This window comes from Trachurus trachurus (assembly GCF_905171665.1).
Source record: "Trachurus trachurus genome assembly, chromosome: 5".
Lineage (NCBI taxonomy): Eukaryota > Metazoa > Chordata > Actinopteri > Carangiformes > Carangidae > Trachurus > Trachurus trachurus.
In genome coordinates this window covers 28,480,505-28,499,753 of record NC_139896.1, presented here as the reverse complement: position 1 = coordinate 28,499,753, position 19,249 = coordinate 28,480,505, and the positions used below count along the sequence as shown (strand labels likewise).

Below are 19,249 nucleotides of genomic sequence, written 5' to 3'. Positions count from 1 at the left end.
CAAACACCGCCCCTGTTTGTAAGTTTGCAAGTAATGCCTCAGCAGGTTAAAGTTTGTGATTGGGCATAATTTATAATGGGTTTAAAAGCTGCATTCATTTCATTAATGGCTTTATTAGAGTTTGATGATAATTAGTATTATTAGAGTTTAATAATTTACTAATGTCATTTGATCAGTAATAAGCAAACGCTAAAAAACTTTATAGATTGCCAGATTTCGACATCCTCCTCCAGCACAACACTTTTCTTATCAGAAGCTCATTTATTCATTAGGGGGCTCCTTCTAATGGATTGTTTATCATTGGTGCAGCCAAACGATCAATTTATAGACGGCTTATTACCATAAAACGAGACTTGATTGATTATTGTACCCGTGATTTATTACCATTTATAATTAAAGGTAATTAACTAACTTTTGGTAATGGCTTATAGGTATAAAAACTTAGAGAAATTAAAAAAAATAACAATGCCACTAAAATGTCATGTGTTATCTTAAAACTATAAACCGACAGTTTAACTACATTATCTCTCTACAGATTGTACAAGTTTACATTATAGTGGGTGTTGTACTCTAGTGTAGGCTACATGTAATGTCACGAGTGGACCACTTGTGTGTCGTCTTGTGGTGGAGCCGGACTGTACCTGCAGCCATCAGTACAGTGTATTGTTTCAGATGTGTCTTTACTGTGCTAACAAACTGAGCTCAGAGAGAGGAGGAGGGAAGGAGGGGGGGTTGTTTCGGCTTGGTCGGTGGGGGGAGGGGTTTTACAACCAGACCAGGCAGGAAGAGACCTGCGTGTTCACATTTTGGCATAAAGACATGACAGACCCCCGCGGTGCCGGGGCTCTTCTACTCCTCGAAGTGGCTGCCGTTGACGTGAGATAGCCGTTTCAAAAACACACCACAACCCGACACGCTAGATAAACATTTCCTCACAATACAAGAGCGACCCCCACCCCTCAAGAAAACCAGGGTCAAAGTTCACAGGAAGCTGGGGGGCTGCCATTTTTCCCTTCTGCTATTGCTAACGTTTAACGTTAGATGCTAAAACTGACGGGGAGGGGCGGCTGGTTCTTTGGATTTTGTCGCTCGCTGGAATCAACCGAACGGAATCCTCACACGCTATCCGCCATTCCTCCGACCGTTGTCGCGACAACCAGCGTTATTGGATGAATTCGGCATGGAGAAAGTAGCGGAGCCGTCTTGGACTTCTTCGTACACCTACCAGGTGAGCAAGCACAGTGCGGAGATGCTACACAACCTCAACGTTCAGAGGAAAGATGGAGGCAGGTTCTGCGATGTGGTCTTGCGCGTCGGCGAGGAGAGCTTCCCTGCCCACAAAGCGGTGCTGGCCGCCTGCAGTGAGTATTTCGAGTCGGTCTTCGGCCGCCAGACGGAGGGCGACGGCGACGCCAAGGAGCTGGAGATGCACACCATCAGCCCCAAAGTTTTCAAAGACATCCTGGACTTCGCCTACACCTCCAGGATCGTGGTGCGGCTGGAGTGCTTCCCGGAGTTGATGACAGCTGCCAAGTTTCTGCTGATGCGGTCGGTCATCGAGATCTGTCAGGAGGTGATCAAACAGTCCAACGTCCAGATCCTGGTCCCGACGTCCCGGGGGGGAGAAGCCAGCCTGTTCCAGGCCACAGGCGCCACGGAGCTGGGCTTCCAGGTGGCACAGCAGGACGCGGTGAACGGCACGGGAATGCAGCTGGTGAACGGTCAGGGGTTCGCCAACAACGCGCAGATGCATGTGGACGGGAGCGAAGACGCCGCCGCCGCCGTGTTGCTGGAGGACGGCGGAGAGTCGTCGGTGCCCCTGCTGCAGCCGGTGGAAGGACTGCCGGTGTCCCCGACAACGGAAATAACGGAGAACACGCTTCATCACGACGCGGGCTCCCTGGGGTCAAAGAGGGGCAGGGGGAGGCCGAAGAAGCCAGGTGGGGTGGCGGAGGCTCCCGCTGTGCACTTCAACCTCAGCGACCAGAAGGACAACGTGCTGTTCCCCTGCGGGACCTGCGGTAAAGCCTTTACGGAAGCCTCGCGCCTGAAGAACCACGAAGCGCAGCACGGGGCCTCCACCGGCGGCGTCAACAGCGTCGGCGACGGCCTGTCAGCGGCGGGCGGCATGTCTTTGATGTCTCACCCGGGGCTGGTGGAGAACGGCATGCCGCTCCACGGCGGGCTGACGCTGGACAACGGTCGCAAACGGGAGAGGACCAGGCGACACGTCGGCTGTGACATTTGCGGGAAAGTATTTCGCGACGTCTATCACCTGAACCGACACAAGCTCTCCCACTCCGGGGAGAAGCCGTACGCCTGCCATGTGTGCGGGCTGCGGTTCAAACGCAAGGACAGGATGTCGTACCATGTGCGGTCCCACGACGGCTCGGTCGGAAAACCGTATGTGTGCCAAAGCTGTGGGAAAGGTTTCTCCAGGTGAGCTGAGCTTTCTGCTTTCTGACGTGTGTTTGTGTTCAGAGAGGAACAATGGATGTGCGTCTGGACATCTCCCAGCCAGCACACCCTGCGTAGGATGTTACCTCCTTTGATCATTGGCACTTACACGTAAACAGTCCCTCGTCTGTTTGTTTGAATGGTTCTTCACCATCAGTCTAATATCGAATCGGGTCCAAATTTATGAAACCCATTTGAGTTAATGCCATTAATATAAACTGGGTAATATTTTTTCAATATTTATATTATAGCCTATATTTAAGAAGGCCACTTTCTCCAGCTCTTATTGTGACAGACTGTAATGTAGGCTAAATGTAAAGTGTTGTCATTGACAGAGCTTTCAGTTTCTGCAGATCTATTACAGTGACTGTCATCACTGAATCCACTCACCACACAAAAACACACACACCAGTTTTCCCAGGCTCAGTGTTCTCAGGCCCTGTTACCAACTCACTGTCACCACCTACTGCTTTGGAGGTTCACACACAGGACAGATAAATAAGGAGTCACATGTTTAAACCCAGTGGGGGGGTAGAGTGGGGACATTCAGTATTATTTGATGCCATGAATAGTTTTGCTTCATACAAGAAAAAGTTGCTACGGGTCTTTTTAGAATGAAGGTTTTCACCGATTTAAATCTGTGAATCTGATATCCGAATTCCCATTTAGCTGCCTCGGAATTACTTCCCCTAAAGTTAAATGCTTTTACTTTATCATTTCCATGATATTTTATTGATCTGTTGTTAAGTCTAAGTGTTAAATTCACCCCCTGACAAAAAAAATCCCAGACATGTGATTATAATGGAGGATAGATTGCAGGGGAAGGTCCACACACCCACCAAGCAGCTGTGTGGAAATGTACCAGAAATTCCTAATTACCGATTGGTGTTTTTTCCTTCTTTCCTTCCAGACCCGACCACCTGAATGGACATATCAAACAAGTTCACACAACAGAGAGACCCCACAAGTGCCAGGTAACATTTAGGATCCATATATTAGAGTTAATAATAATACATGAGGATTTTGAATTGATCATGTGTAAATAAGGCAGTTGATTTGTGTCGTTACAGATTTGTAATGCCTCTTTTGCTACAAGAGATCGCCTCCGGTCACACCTTGCATGCCATGAGGACAAAATCCCCTGCAAAGTTTGTGGCAAGTTCCTGCGCGCCGCCTACATGACAGACCACCTCAAAAAACACAGCGAAGGAACGCACAACTACTGTGGCATCTGCAACAAAGGTAATCTTAGGAAATACAAATCAGCATCCTCTAACATTCCCACTGAGAGCCCCGTCCTCTCAGATATCCCCCAGGTTGCCGTCTGTATTCTGGTTGGCCCTGATGTTGGGCAATGTAAACCCTCCATGTGTGTGCCAAGCAAAGACCATGATTGAATATGTTGTGCAGTTTCCCGGACAAGTTTTGACAAAGAGGTGGGGGACATTACTGCCACAACAAAGTAGCACTATTCCCCCTCAAAGGAGTATAAATGGTGCTGGTTCCTATTTCATCTTCTTCCCAGCACCTTGCGCCCTCTGATGCTCTTCCATCGATGCAGTACGACAGCCTGGCGGGCTGGCAGGGCTGAGGTTTGACAGCAGTTATAATGTGTCTGTGTTGGTTTTGCTGAACTACAGAAGCTGTAGCTTTACAAAGTATTATCCATAAACAAATCATTGTTCTTGGAAGTATTTCTCAAAGAGAGTTTGGGAGTTGTGCCAGGATCAGACTACATGATTGTTTTGTCTTTCGCGATGGTCACCATGCCACAGTATGGAAAAGTGGTAAGAAAGTATGGAATTTGATTTTATACATTTCCGGGTCTGGAAAAGAATGAAAAATGGAAACTATTGTATGGAAATATATTTATCTTAATACTTATTTGGGTTTGGTCTTATCTGAAGTTATTTGGGTTAATTATTTTGTATGTGCTATTAGCTACAATCTCCTGTAAATTATTTTATTTGGTGACATAATGGCATACAAATTCAGAATAATGAAAACAAACGATTAATTGCGTAATTTATTTACATGACACATTTATTTACTCAAATGTCACAAATTATTTTAATTATTTTACAGAGAAGTCTGGAAAATAGGTTTTGCAAAAAGTATGGAATTTTGAAATTTCAAATGTGTAGCAACCCTGATGCCAGATTGAACACTCAGTGGCATAAACTCTTGCTGTGTCTTGGTCAGGAGACTCCCATTTTACAAGTATGACCCCGACCAATCAGCAATCACGACCCTGCGTGAGTTCAGAGGTCATCGGGGAGGTGTCACAAGAAACTGTCAATAATGGCTACCGTAGCGCTGTGTGTGATAGCGGTCTTTAGCTCAGACATGAAAGAGAAAAACGACAAAAAAACGGTTGTGGAGCCGTGCCTGGCTCTGGTTGAGAGGACAGTATGGACTGTCTGTCCTTCAGAGAGAACTTGAAGTATGTAAACGAATGTGTTCACCTCAAAATCATTGACGTACAACACCAACATGTAAGCGAGCTAACGTAGCTTCACAGTGTGTGAACGATGCTTCAGAGCAGCGTCTGTCTTTGTCGGCCTCGACAAAACAGTATGAAAAATCATGTCCTCTGATCCTGGCATTAGCTACAGATTAGCGGTCTTGGATTATTTTTTTGTACCTGTTGGTGCATCAATTGGCAGTCAGAGGGTGGCCAGGGGCAGAAGTATTGTTACTAGCTCCATAAGATCACTCCTCTACAGTTTAGTGGTACTGCTCCTTGTGTGGATGAAGTAGGACCGAGGGTTTTTGAATGGAATTGGTTTGTTTACTTGTGGCGCTGCTTTTCACAAAGATACTGTGATTCTGTTCACTGTTGTGGTTTACAATTCAAAAGAATGGGGGATTGATTAACCATCAGTCTTCACCGCTTTGGATCGTGATGTCAAAACAAGCAGGACCGACAGTGGATAGCTCATCCCTGTTGACAGGGGGCCCGTCTCCTAGCCAAGGCTTCCAGTGTGTCAAACTACTGCCTTGTTCTTTGTTCTTCTGGTCCCAGGTTTCTCCACTGCGTCCTACCTAAAGGTGCATATAAAGACACACCATGGCTCTCCACTTCCCCCTTCTGCTACAATGCACACCTTCCCTGAGCCAAGGGGGGGACTGCAGATGCACAACGGCACTCCTTACCACATGGGACGCCAGTGCTCAGTGGAAGGCAAGCAGCCGCCCGCCCCATCCCAGACTCTCATGTTTCTGACTGTCATGTGCACTGCTGCTTTTTTTTTTTTTTGGAGAAACATGCTGCTGCATCTCTGTGTATGTTTTTAAAACACAAGCATACATCAGCCTTCGCTGCCAAAGCTTCTCCCTCCAACATTTACTGTCATGCTTTTTCACCTGCTGGCTGTCTTTCCGTTCGCTACCTGTGGGGGTCTTGTATTCGAGGGGGCGGTATGTTTAAAACCTCTGTGGTACTTGGGTACAGGAAACAACTTGAAGTATTACATAACCACACTGAGGATATTTCTTTCTTTCATTATGGTTTGGTTGCTACTAGATTGTTTGGAACTAAGGATTTACCCACTCAGTTAAAGGGATATTTCAACATTTTGGGAAATTCACATATTGCCCTAATCCCTATAGTTTTAGGAGTAGGTTAATTACCTTTAATTGTCGGTGCAAGCTGTTTTTAGATTGGCGGGGCATAGATGTGAGCTCTGCATAGCGCAAATACTGTAATCGGAGCTACTTTTGCTTTTGAAGTCACTCTGCCAAGCAGCCGTGTCGGGAATGTAGCTCCATCCAGTTACGTATATTTACCTCAAAAACAACTCCGCCTTGTCGTTGGATTGTGTATTTGATGAGTTTGAAGAAGGAAAGCCCGGAAATGGGGAAAGTAAAGCCGTGCAGAGCTCATGTCTCTGCCCCGCCGATCTAAAAACAGCTTGCACCGAGAATTAAAGGTTATGAACCTATTCCTAAAACTATAGGGATTATGGCAATAGGCGATTTTGCCAAAATGTTGAAATATAACACTGTACAAACCAGAAGCAATTAGCATAATGAGCTAATGACCTTCCAAAAATTACAATTACTGAACCCTGGCTCAATATAGGCCCAGATCTTACAGTTTAATTATGTCTGCTAAGTGTTTCAGAGTCAGTGGCAGTTTAGAAAAAGTGACATTATTGTTTAGTGAGATGTAAGTGGTGTAAGATTTGGCAACAATTTGGAGGTATGTTGTATTATTGATCTTTTTTTACAGTGCTGTTCACAGATTATATCAGTAAGCTGTTAGCTTTGGCAGGTGGTTCACTTGCACCTGGCAGCTACTGGGTGCCAGTATTTATTTACATAGCTAGTTCCTCTACACTGGAAATAGTTAATGTGGTGAAACTCTTTTCATTTCAGTTGGATAAAACTACCTGTGAAACCCTCATGTTCAGTCTAAGCTAAACTTGGCCTTACTGAGTGGTGGTTCAACCAGAAGCAGGAAAATGTGCTGGAAACATAAGAAGCACAGTAGTACACTGACTCTTGTTGGAGGTCATGGTCTTGGCTGGTGGAAACCATTTAAGGTAATAAGCAAGGCAGCTCTTAAACACAGATAGAGTCTACATCAGTGGAATTCATGACGTTCTCGGTGGTGTGACAATCAGGGATCCTCTGTGTCCTTATTAAAGGGATAGTTCAACATTTTGGCAAATTTGCCCATTGCCATAATTCTTATAGTTTTAGGGGTAGGTACCTTTAATTGTCAGTGCAAGCTGTTTTTAGATCGGCGGGGCAGAGACGCGAGCTGCTCAGCTAACGCTACAGAGACATATGGTATTTCCACATTTCCCTCATCAAACTCATCAAATACACAATCCAGCAACTCCAAAACGCTCTCATGGACAAGTTGTGACCTGCACATTCACCACACTATGAAATAATAATGGAAAGTTACAAGACGGAGTTGTTTTCAAGGCAAATGTGTAGCCGGAACTACATTCCCTATACGGCTGCTGGGCGGAGTGATTTCAAAAGCCAGTAGTTCTGAGTATTTGCTTCATATGTCGTAATGTTACATAATTATACGTTATTATTTCATAGTATCGTGAATGTGCAGGTCACAACTTGTCCATGAGAGTGCTTTGGAGTTGCTGGATTGTGTATTTAGTTTGATGAGGGAAACGTGGAAATACCGTGCAGCTCGTATATCTCTGCCCCGCTGATCTTAAAAGTAGCTTGCACCGACAATTAAAGGTAACAAACCTACCCCCAAGAAAATAGGGATTATGGGCGAATTTGCCAAAATGTTGAAATATCCCTTTAAACACCACATTGTTATTTAGATTGAAGACTTAACTGTTATTAGGCTGAAGATTGGGACTATAATGTGGTTACATTTCCGATCACCGCATCCAGTAATTGTGTTGGCATTTGTAGAGTGACTTTGTAGTTGACTCTTCTTACTCTGTGAGAATGTGGAGTGCTGAGTCACCTTTGCTTTATGTACTGTATGTATGCGTATGTTTGTGTGCGTGTCTGTCCAGCATGGCCATGGCAGCGTACGGTTAACAGCGTCTGTCTCTGTTTGGCTGGTTCCATCGGCAGTTGTTCAGCAATGCACAGTGTTGCATGATGGTCTTGAGTATGTGCTCCATTCGCCCTGGATTCATTGAAACGTTTACAGATGTGCCATCTTTGTGGGAGAACCAGTAGCATAGAGACAGTGCACAGCAAACTGGGAGCAACAACCACAATTGGACAGCAGAAAAGGAATTTCTCTTGATTTTATAATTGGCACTGACTCATTTATGCTGAAACAATTAGTCAATTAGTCTATTTGCATAAGGTAATAGACAGTATTATTATAATTATTTGTATTTATTTTATTATCAGTGGTAATAGTATAGTTGTGAGCTGTAATAATGGAACACGATAGTAAACAAATGTTAGTGCATCACACAAGTCAACAAGCAGATCATAAAAAACAAATTTCAATAGAGTAATGAGTAGTGCTGATTAATCATATTTTCATCGTCATCGCGATATGAACATGCACAATAACCACATTGCAAAAGGTTGCCTGAAATGCGACGAGTAAGGAGAGGAGGCAGGAGAGGGTTAAATTAACGTTCTCAAGATTCACGATATTTTATTGTCATTGAACTGATAAAACAACACAGTGAAACTTAGATCTGTCCACAATCCATCTGCCAACAGTTCTATTTAATTGATTGATTATTCATGTGCAATTTGTTTGATAAAAGTATGCTCAGAATATTTATTTTCTATGGTACCTAAAGCAGAAAGACTCAGGAACTATTTGCTCATTTATTACAAGTCATATCGTCATCGCAATATTGAACAGTGTCATCGCACATTTTGCTCATATTGTGCAGGCCTAGTAATAAGGAAATAAAAGCAAATCCAGTGTTGACAGCAAAAGAGCAGCTGTTAAGAATCAAGTCAAAGACGTTCTCCAGTATAAGAAGAGATTTAGATGACCTGATGTCCTCAGGCAGCTAGTTGCTCTGTGACCTCTAGTTTTCAGCTGTGCCTCAGTAACAGATAAAGGACCTCAGGCTTCATCCTGGGTCATGACCAACACACAAGTCAGATTCATCACATGGTTCGACTTCGAGGCCATGAAGAGCTTGAAATGTCAGCGCCAAGCTCTTAAAATCAATTCTTAAACAAATGGGGAGCCGGTGTGAGGAGGCTGAAACAGACACTATGTGGGCACTTGTCTTGGATCTGGTTAAAAGCCTGGCAGCTGTGCAGCAAATGAATAGGTTTCTGATTGAGGCGAATTGAAAAGGCCCCTTCAATAATCATTATGTGATGAATATAGATACAATAGATCATATATTTTTGGTACATCGCTAAGATTTCTGTCGTGCTGCTCAGAGCTTAAGCTTTTATCAAACTAAAACCATGGCTCTTCTCAACAGGCACAATGTGTTCCAGTAGGGAGTCAGCAGATGGCAGGAGTCATGTGCTGGGAGCCTCTTACATCAGTGGCTGTTCTGCCTCTGAGATGTTACTATTCCAAGATTTCTCTGATTAAGATATTCTCATTAGCAGGCAAAAGAACCAGGTAGTCCTGCCCAGGATTTAATTGAGGGGAAGAGATTTACTGATCTTGATCACATATACAATGAATAATAATGCACATTTTTAAAGGGATAGTTCAACATTTTGGCAAATTGGCCCATTGCCATAATCCCTATAGTCATAGCAGTAGGTTCGTTACCTTTATTTGTCGGTGTGAGCTATTTTTAGAACAGCGGAGCAGAGCTGCGAGCTGCTCAGAGCTACGCTACGGAGGCTAATGGGATTTCTTGGTTTCCGGTTACGCATTTGCCGCGAAAACAACTCCATCTCGTAATGTTCCTTTATTATCTCATAGCGTGGTGAATGTGCAGGTCACAACTTGTCCACGAGAGCGTTTTGGAGTTGTTAGATTGTGTATTTGATGAGTTTGATGAGGGAAACCAAAAAAATCCATTAGCCTCCGTAGCGTAGCTCTAAGCAGCTCGCGGCTCTGCTCCGCCATTCTAAAAATAGCTCGCACCGACAATTAAGGTAACTAACCTACTCTAAAACTATAGGGATTATGGCAATGCAGTTTTGCCAAAATGTTGAACTAGCCCTTTAATTTTGATCGACATTATCATATTTCTAAGTCAGACCCAGACAACTTCATAAGTCCGAAGGGGACAGTTCACCATGCAAACATTGACAGGAATGTGTCAGAGACGATAAATAAATCATCAGTTCATTCTTAAGATGAAAAAGATTCTTAAAAAGAATCACTCACTGGTACACTGACCCCCCCTAGTGGCTAGTGTAATAGTAGTAGAAGCAGTAGTATTAGCATTAGTACCCAGTCGCATCATCATTATCTATCCATCCCAAGATCTGATGATGAAGACATGAAATGTGGCTTTTGATGTCGCGTCACTGGAACATAAAGTCAACAAGTGCTGTACAGGCAGCAAGGAACAGCAGCAGACTCTGTGTTTATTCACCATTTGTAAAATTAGATGAAGCATTTCTTTAAAAAAAAAAAATTTCTAGTGGAGGCAGGAAATGGGAGCTTTTTATTGCAGTGTCAAAAGAAATCATCTGTGCTCCTCATGAGTGCAGTTTATGGTTGGTTTGGTTTATTTGCTTGCGCACATTCTACTTCATGTAGCGTCCCCCTATTTCTCAGCTTATTTCACATTTGGAAAGTTAAGTGTGTCACTAAATCAACAAAGGAGTAAAGTATATTCCTCCAGCAGTTTTGACTAGCGCTAGGTCCACTGTCATCTGTCAGATCTGAGTGAAGCCACAAAAAAACAAAAAACAAAACAAAGTGCTGCTGAACAGCAAAGTCCCTGTAAAGATAATAAATGACACATAAAGAGACGGTGAATGTCTAAATGCTAACATTTGACGACAGTGATTCACCTCTGATTGATGATGCTCACCAGATAAAAAGCTGCAGCTATGATTTCCTCTTGGAAATATCCAGAGATGTGTACTGTCACTATATTTACTGCACTTTTCACTGTAGTCCTCATTCAGTGTCATGCAGTATGTGAGATGAAACCAAATGTGTGTGTGTGACCGTAATACTTTGTTCTACACAGTGGGTTTTTTTTTTTTCCCCTCAGAGGGATGTTCTGACATGTCACAAATGGACACACTGTTACATAACCAGCCTGTGTGTGTCAGTGATCCAGCATCATGCAATAATAAGTGCTGCCAGGTTTTTTTTAGATGTTTTTTTATTGCACCTGATTTTAGCAATTTAAAATCTCCACTGCCAGAGAATCTTGGAATGGCTCACAGTCTGTGTGATTTATACAGTGGCAAGAAAAAGTATGTGAACCCTTTGGAATTTCTTAGTTTCCTACATGAATCGAAGTCACAAGTAGAAACAAACATGTGCTTAACCTAATACCACACAAACAATATAATAATATAATATTTCATGTCTTTATTGAACATACCCATTAAACATTCACAGTGCAGGTGGAAAAAGGATTTAATATGTGGTTGAAGCTCCTCTGGCAGCAGCAACCTCAACCAAATGTTTTCTGTAGCTGCAGATCAGAACTGATCAACACTCAGGATGAATTCCAGACCATTGGTCAGACATGTTAATATAGGATGTCTGGTGTGAACGGCTCTCTGGAGGTCATTCCACAGCATCCCTATTGGATTCAGGTCTGGGCTCTGACTGGGCCACTCCCAAAGGTGGATTTTCTTTTTTTTTAAGCTACTCCAGTCCAGATGATCTAGATCGTAGATTTACTTCAATGTTTAGGCTCATTGTCCTGCTGAGTTTCATCTGGTGGACGCCACCCTGACATTATCCTGTAGGAAGCTTTGATAAACTCTGGATGATGGTAAACTGTCCAGCCCCTGAGGCAGCAGAGCCCCAAACCATGATGCTCCTCCACCGTACTTCACCTTGACATGATGGTTACACAGCGCCATTTTTACACCATACATACAAAAAAACAAAAAAAACAAAAAATCTTAGTTTCATCAGTCTACAAAACATTTCCCATTAGTGTTGTGGAGTAGAAAACTTCAGGCCTGCAATGGAAAGCAAAGCAAGTAATGCAGAAAAATAGGAAATTTCAAAGGGTTCACATACTTGTTCTTGCCACTGTAGGCTATCTGATCAAAGTAGCCTGGATGAGCCACATTTTACATTTTACACAGATGAAACAGTTTTGGTTCAATATTTTGACCTTTGTTTACAATCACTTAGTTCAGGGGATTTGATCTTTGCTGAAAGGAAAAAGGAAAAAGTTCATTCATTGGCATTGACATCTTCAGATGGGGCCCCCAGCCCCATTCATCCATACAGCGAACCTGTCTAGAACACTGTGTTTACAGACAGCATTTCAGCCGTCAGTGATGAATTGAAGGTAATTCTGTCCGTATTGGTTTCCGCCGGCCTGTCATGTCTGTCCCTCCCCCCTTCCTTTCTCCCCTGGCCTGGGTGCTGTGTAGACCTGTGCGCCAGTCGCCAGCTGCTTCTCACCTCGCCTGAGGCAGAGGGTCGCTTTCATGGGCTCTCTGGACACCCAGTTCTTCCCCAGCCCGGCCCCCCAGCCCTGGGCCTGCAGCCCGAGCTGCTCATGGGGAAGCCAGGTGGGACTCCGTATTTCTGGGAGTGTCGCTCCGGCGGGGTGCCTGGCTTCCCCGGCCATGGGCCTGTTGCAGGTCAGTACAGTCCAGCAGGAGGGGTGGGGGTTGGGGGCATGTTGCGAGCATGGCCCACTGGTTGGATGAGCACAGCACGATTCTCAGTGGACACTGGGCAAATGGACTGAGCTAGAACATTGTCTGGTTTAAAGGGATAGTTCAACATTTTGGCAAATTCGTCTATTGCCATAATCCCTATAGTCACAGCAGTAGGTTCATTACCTTTAATTATCGGTGCATGTTGTTTTGAGATCCGCGGGGCAGAAACGTGAGCTGCTCAGCGAACATAATGGAGGTGAACGGTACAGGTCCCCTGTCCCCTAAAACTCATCAAATATACAATTTCCAAAACGCTGTCATGGAGAAGTTGTGACCTGCACATTCACCACGCTATGAAATAATAATGTATAATTAATTATGTAACATTACAACACATGAAGCAAATACTCTGAACTACTTGTGCTTTTGAAAACACTCCCCCCCAGCAGCCGTGTCTGGAATTAAGTTTTCGGCTACGTATTTGCCTGAAAAACAACTCTGTCTCGTAATGTTAAATTATTATTTCATAGCGTGGTGAATGTGCAGGTCACAACCAGAGCGTTTTGGAGTTGTTTGATTGGCCTTTCCCTCATCAAATACACAAAGTACCATTCGCCTCCATAGCGTTAGCTGAGCATCGTGGATCTCAAAACAACATGCACCGATAATGAAAGGTAATGAACCTACTGCTATGCCTATAGGGATTATGGCGATAGGCGAATTTGCCAAAATGTTGAACTATCCCTTTAATGCTATAGCCACTTTTTTTTTTGAAAGAACTTCCTTTTTTTCCAACCCTATTGAGATATTGATGTGTAAAATCAGTCATCACGACTTGTCTGAATGTGCTTTTTGCCTCGTCACTTAACAAATCTGTGTTTAAATGTGAGGTTTTTGCAGGTGCCAGGTTCTGGAGTAAAGATGCATTTGAAAATACCTGTTCTCTATCATCTGTTTATCATACTTAATGTCTCTCTTCCCTCCGGTCTGTCTTTTTCTCTCCTTCCTCACTCCCCTCTTCCTCTCGGTGTCATGCTCCCCTCAGACGGACAGGAGAACACAGGGAAGTGTCCGCACCTGGAATCGGATGAGTCGGATCCCTCGTTCGGAGAACTGCCCAACGGCGAGGAGCTCAAGTCTCCGCACAAACCCGACCGGCCGGAGCTGGAGATGCCCTCCCTGGGCTGCAACGGAGCCCCCGCGGGGGCGCTGGGGTCCCCGGAGGGATCCAAAGCCAAGACGGACCCTGAGAAGAAGTTTACCTGCGGGATCTGCGGCCAGGCCTTCCGCACCAAGTCCTACCTCAACAAGCACCAGCACAGAGTCCACAAAGCCCAGAAGGCCCAGGGGGTCTCGGGGTCGGGCCTGAGCGAGCTGGCCCCCTCCCTGACTTCACCCTTCTCCCCTCAGCAAAACATGTCTCTGCTCGAGTCCTTCGGCTTTCAGATCGTCCAGTCGGCCTTCGCGTCCTCGCTGGTGGACGCCGAGGCCGGTCAGAGCGGACTGGACTTTGGAGGGAAGTGACGTGATCCCCGGAGCTGGAAGAAAGCTTCTCTCTTGTCGGACGAAGCCAGGTTGCCCCACAGAAGATGCTCTGTATTTGGGAATATCTTTGCCTCAAGACTACTTATTCTGTTTGTTACGTTGCTTAATGTGTATCTGATATTTTTGTCAAAGAACGCCATAGGATTCCTACTTTTTCTACCCCCACCCCCGAACCCCCGAGTATGAAAAGGGTACTGTGTCGACGTTTGCTCTGTAAAGAAATGACATGAAGGTTTTTATTTCCTTTATCTGACGTGGATCTGTTGAAGTTTCGTTTCGCTATAGGCTTTCAGGCTTTCAGTTGTTTTTTTGGCTCGTGTGTTGTTCGTAGCTGCACATGCGCCGTTGACGTAAAATGAATTATTTACTGCATTCTTAAAAATGAGAAGTGTGTTGTCTGTCGGCCCAGTTGAACTGCTCTGATGTACTTCAATCAACCCCTTGACCATTGCAACAGTTTTTAACCTTTCCTATTCCCCGTTCCCCTCAAGGCTGTAGACGGACGTCTTCGCATCAGAGCAGCACCAGGGCTGAGTTCTGTATTTACGTTCTTTTGCAGAGGACTTTGATTTTCTTAAGGACAGGGATTTAAATTTGGCCTCAATTTTTGAGAGCAGGTTCCGCTGGGAATCTGTTAATTGTGAACATTTTATCACCTTCCCAGCGGGCACACGGCACGTTTCATCGCTCGTTTATCAAAAGCAACGAAATCGTACAAGAAGAGTGGGTTCCAAGGTCACAGAGCAGCACTGATGAGCTTAATGTAAGGAGTTACTTAGGAGTTAGAGGATCACCGTCAGCTCACAGGCACTTTAAGATGTTTTTTTTTTTTTTAAACGTACAATTTTAATCGTTATACACCATCCATGACATAGAAACAGGCTAAAATGATCTCACTTAAGACAAACGGATAATTAAGCTACCTCATAGACGACATGAACACCATAGTGCTTTGTTGATCATCGCTTAATCATGTTTAATTCATCCGCTAACTTCCATGGAATTAGAGCGTATAGTGCAACATAGCTCAGGAATGAGAACTTGTCTAAAAGCCCCGTTGGCACCAAAGCTTTCGTTTTCCGCTCAGAATTTATAAGATCCAGTCACACTGACAGAGCTAACCATTGTCTCCCATTCATTTTTAAAAAAATCTGAAGCAGAGGGCTTGGCTATGCTGATGTGACGAAATGTGCAAATCTACTGGCAGCTCATTTGGATGTAAGAAAGAAAAAAGCTTGTCATCAATTTTTGATTTGATGATTTGTAGAATTGATTATTGATATGAAAAACTGCAAAAGAAAGGAGAGGAAAGCCATTTATTATAGTGACCTAAACTGTGTACATGGATTTTTTTTTTTCAGCATAGGTTTTGGTTTAAACGTGCTCTTGAAACATGCCCTGAGCCTGTTGGGAATTAGCTTTGTACCCCCCCCCCCACACACACACACCCACCTACAATGACAATAGTAGTATTGTTTGTTGGGTATTAAACAGGGACCAAGGTCAGGTATATTTTCAGTATATATTTTGAGAAATGTAAATTATATTTTATTAACTTATTCATGCCCTCGGTTTTTTGTGTACAGTTTTTTTAATAGTCCAACAAAAATCTTGTGATTTGCTCGTTTTGATAATTTTTCACTCTAAGTTATGATCAGTGGAGTTGTGTGTTTCTTTTTGTGTGTGTGTGTGCGCGCACATGCATGTGTGTGTGTGTTGTGCAGCAGTTAAAGGGTTAGAGGAAGGACTCCCACCTTTCACCCACCAGCTTCTGGACCAACCAAATGTAATGCAACTTTGACAAGTAATCAAGCTCACTTTAATTCTCCAGTGTTCGCTCTTCCTCCTCCTCCTCATCGTCGTCATCTTGAAGTCTCGTATCGATCACACCACCACCACCACCACCACCACCACACAGTCGGACCTGCTTGTGTTTGCACTAACGGCTGCTGCCCACCCTGTCCTCTGACTGTAAGAGAGTTGAATCCAAAACATTCCTCAGACGGTTTTTGTGATTTATCGTTAGAAGAAAGTGTTATTGATGATTTGAGTTAAATATAATTGAAAGCTGAAGTTTACCTGCAAGTTGTTTTTGAATTGGCATTTCGTAACGCAGAAGGAAATCAAATGAAATCCAATCAACAAAAAAAGCCATTTATGTTTTGTTTTTTTCTTTGTTTGCCCGACAGTCCAGAACCCAAAGATTTCCAGCATAGCTACTGTCATCCATGACAAAGAGAAGCTGACACCAGACAATGTTGTTGCTGTTTTTTTTTTGTTAAATTATTTTAAGAATTTATCTAAATATTTACCCATTAATCTGATTGTGAGAATGGGAGTATGAGTTTAAAGAATCATAAGAAATAGGTTATTTTCACACAGATCTCCCTCATGGATGTGTACTGTATGTGTCGTGCATGCAACACCTCCACTGTGTTGGAATAACACAACTGCAAAGTACACAATCTACAGTTTTACACTCATCAGCTGATAACTCTGTTGCTCCTAGGTTGATGTTTCATTTTGCTGTAATTCGTCTCATAGTGAAGGGTTAGTGATGCGTGTGTGTGTGTGTGAGAGAGAGCGTTGATGACTGTAAAAAAAAAGCGAGTGTGTACATGTGTCGTCTGTGTTTTTGTCTCTGTGTGTGATCTGTGTTTCCTGCTTTATGTTTGAATTATTATTTGTGATTAACTTAGTCTGTTAAATTCAGTACATTCCTATATTATTTATGGTTTTATTGTGATTGTAACAAGTGTATATACCATTCATATACACATTCTATTGATATATAGATCTATATATATAAATATATATATACATATGAATATATATATATGAGCGAACCAATATGATCAGTGTTTGTGGATGGTGGTCCTGTACATAGATTATTGTTCTCGTCTGTTCTGTGGAGGGGGGTTAAATTATGGCCGTTTGGATTGGAAGTGTAAACTGCATGTTCTGGCATGCGAGCTGAGCTGGGGACTGAATGTCGATCACTGGTTGGTGGCAATGATGCGTTCACTGCTCACCGTACTGTCACTCTGCTCTGGTAGCACTCACACTGCCAGCTGCACGACTCACGTCTTTGACCAATTTTTTCTTTTTTTTATATATATATATAATGTATTTGTTTTTCCTTTTTTGATCCACTCTGCACTAGTATTTCCTCTTTGAAAGGTAAAAAGGGTTGTATTGTTGTTGATGCTGTTGTTGTTATAATTTGAAATCAAGTGAAAGATGAAGCTGAAAGGAAGGAGTGTTTTTCTTTTCACTGGGATGTCTGATTTTTTTGTGTGTGTGTCACCCATGTTGGTACTTGTGTGTAAAAGTTTTTTCATGGATGATTTTTGGCCGATTTCTTTTTCTTCTTCTTCTTCTTTGCTTTCTGCTTTTGGTCTGTTGCAAAGTGCCTTCCAAATACTGATTGTGCACAGCAGTGGATTAAAAAAGGTCCTCTTTTCTAAAGGTTGATAATTGTACAGAGTGACTTGCATTGACACTTTTGTATAAAAACACACAGAAAATGTACAATATGTTAACTTGGTATTTTATCATCGTACTCAACAAGATTGCTCTTAAAACATGTGAGCTACATGTTTTGTTATAAGGTCTTTGGACATATTTCAATATAAGCATACTTTTCTATAGATATTTGTTTTTGTACTCTGTTATTGAGTCTCATCTCTTGTTGGTACAGAGGTGAGTGTCAAATAAATTGCAATTAAAAAAGCTCCTAATATTTGTCTCAGAATTATTAGTGGAATTATCAACACACACGTGTAGTGGGGTTTATGTACTTTTACTGGCAGGTTTTGCTGAAATGAGATGCATGTTATAGCATTTAAATACCATGTATCACTTGAGTTACAGTGGGGAAAGTAGTATTGAACACGTCAACATTTTTCTTAGTAAATTAAATCTGATTGGCCACTCCAGGTGCCACCCCAAAATATGATGTAGTTTGGCAGACAATACTAAGTATGGCCAAAACCTGTGTGGGTGTGTGTTTGCGTGCATGTGCATACATGAGTACAGGAGGAAAAGGCTTGCACACTGATCAAAAATGGCAATGTCCACCAGAGATTAACGGATGCAACAAAGATTTAATGGTCCATCAAACAACAAAAAAGTGCAACCATGGTGATAAAATAAAATAAAGAAACAAAAATAAGTAAGACAAAAACGTTTCGGCCTACACACAGCCATCTTCAGTCTGTCTTAAGGGGCAAATCACACACCTGTGCTCTATTTGTAGATTGAGAAAGAGTCAGACAGATCCATACATGTTCCAGGGCCACATCTTGTACCACAGGGTGAAACCTGAGACTATTGAAACAATTAAAGTAAAATAAAACCTGGTACACCCTGATTTAGTTACTTTTAGCGACTAGATATGCAAACATTCAAGATCAAGTACAAGAAATACACAAGAGAAAACATATAGGACTATACAGAGAAACATTTCAAGACATACAGTATCCTTCACATCCCTGGTCATGACAGGCCACATACACACGTCCAGGGGCTCTAGATAAAGCAATTAAGTATAGCATACATGAGTACATAAATAATGTGTTCGCGCAGACACTCATGCTCGCGCTTCATGCCACCCCAACATAAGTCAGTGCCCCACTTGGGCCACCCCTATCAAAAATGTCTGGAAACGCCCCTGGTCACACACAATCAAATCAGCTGATTAACTCCAAACACCTACAAAGGTTTCCTGAGCCTTTAAATGATTTGGTTCAGTAGCTCCACTATCATGGACAAGACTGCTGTCCTCCATCACATTCTCATTGCACCTAATACTTGCCTTGAATTGGTTCAATTCAGATCTGTGGACTCTTGTTACGACTGCACTACCTGAGTGCTGGTGTGGTGCAGTGTGTGATGTGGTGGATGGCTGGACCTGTATTGAGGAGCAAGGTTAGGCTACTCACTGTAGCTGGCTGGGACGGGACGGGACGGGACGCCAGGCCTTCACCTGCTTCGCCTTTGTGGCTCAGCGTTCAGGTTTTCTTAAAAGTCTCTTTCG

At 43.2% G+C, this 19,249-nt stretch overlaps 1 protein-coding gene across 2 annotated transcripts; it reads left to right on the top strand.

Moving 5' to 3' along the window:
* The first annotated feature begins 776 nt into the window (after nucleotides 1–776).
* On the top strand, nucleotides 777–17,851 carry patz1 (POZ/BTB and AT hook containing zinc finger 1). Of its 2 annotated transcripts, XM_083971983.1 has the most exons (6): nucleotides 1,156–2,439; nucleotides 3,368–3,431; nucleotides 3,528–3,699; nucleotides 5,483–5,641; nucleotides 12,433–12,645; nucleotides 13,712–17,851. In XM_083971983.1, the coding sequence occupies exons 1-6, from the start codon at nucleotides 1,181–1,183 to the stop codon at nucleotides 14,188–14,190; spliced, it is 2,346 nt and encodes a 781-aa protein (XP_083828109.1). In that variant the 5' UTR covers nucleotides 1,156–1,180; the 3' UTR covers nucleotides 14,191–17,851. The 2 variants fall into 2 exon arrangements, with proteins under 2 accessions (XP_083828108.1, XP_083828109.1); XM_083971982.1 differs by lacking the exons at nucleotides 5,483–5,641; nucleotides 12,433–12,645 and having other exon boundaries at nucleotides 777–2,439.
* The last annotated feature ends 1,398 nt before the right edge of the window (nucleotides 17,852–19,249 follow it).

What these genes read in the sequence shown, in the direction of transcription:
- patz1 (XM_083971983.1), top strand. Translation starts at nt 1,181, where the DNA reads ATGGAGAAAGTAGCGGAGCCGTCTTGGACTTCTTCGTACACCTACCAG. An exon ending in TGTGGGAAAGGTTTCTCCAG is followed by an intron (nt 2,440 to 3,367) that starts GTGAGCTGAGCT and finishes CTTTCCTTCCAG; the next exon opens with ACCCGACCACCTGAATGGAC. An exon ending in CTGTGGCATCTGCAACAAAG is followed by an intron (nt 3,700 to 5,482) that starts GTAATCTTAGGA and finishes TTCTGGTCCCAG; the next exon opens with GTTTCTCCACTGCGTCCTAC.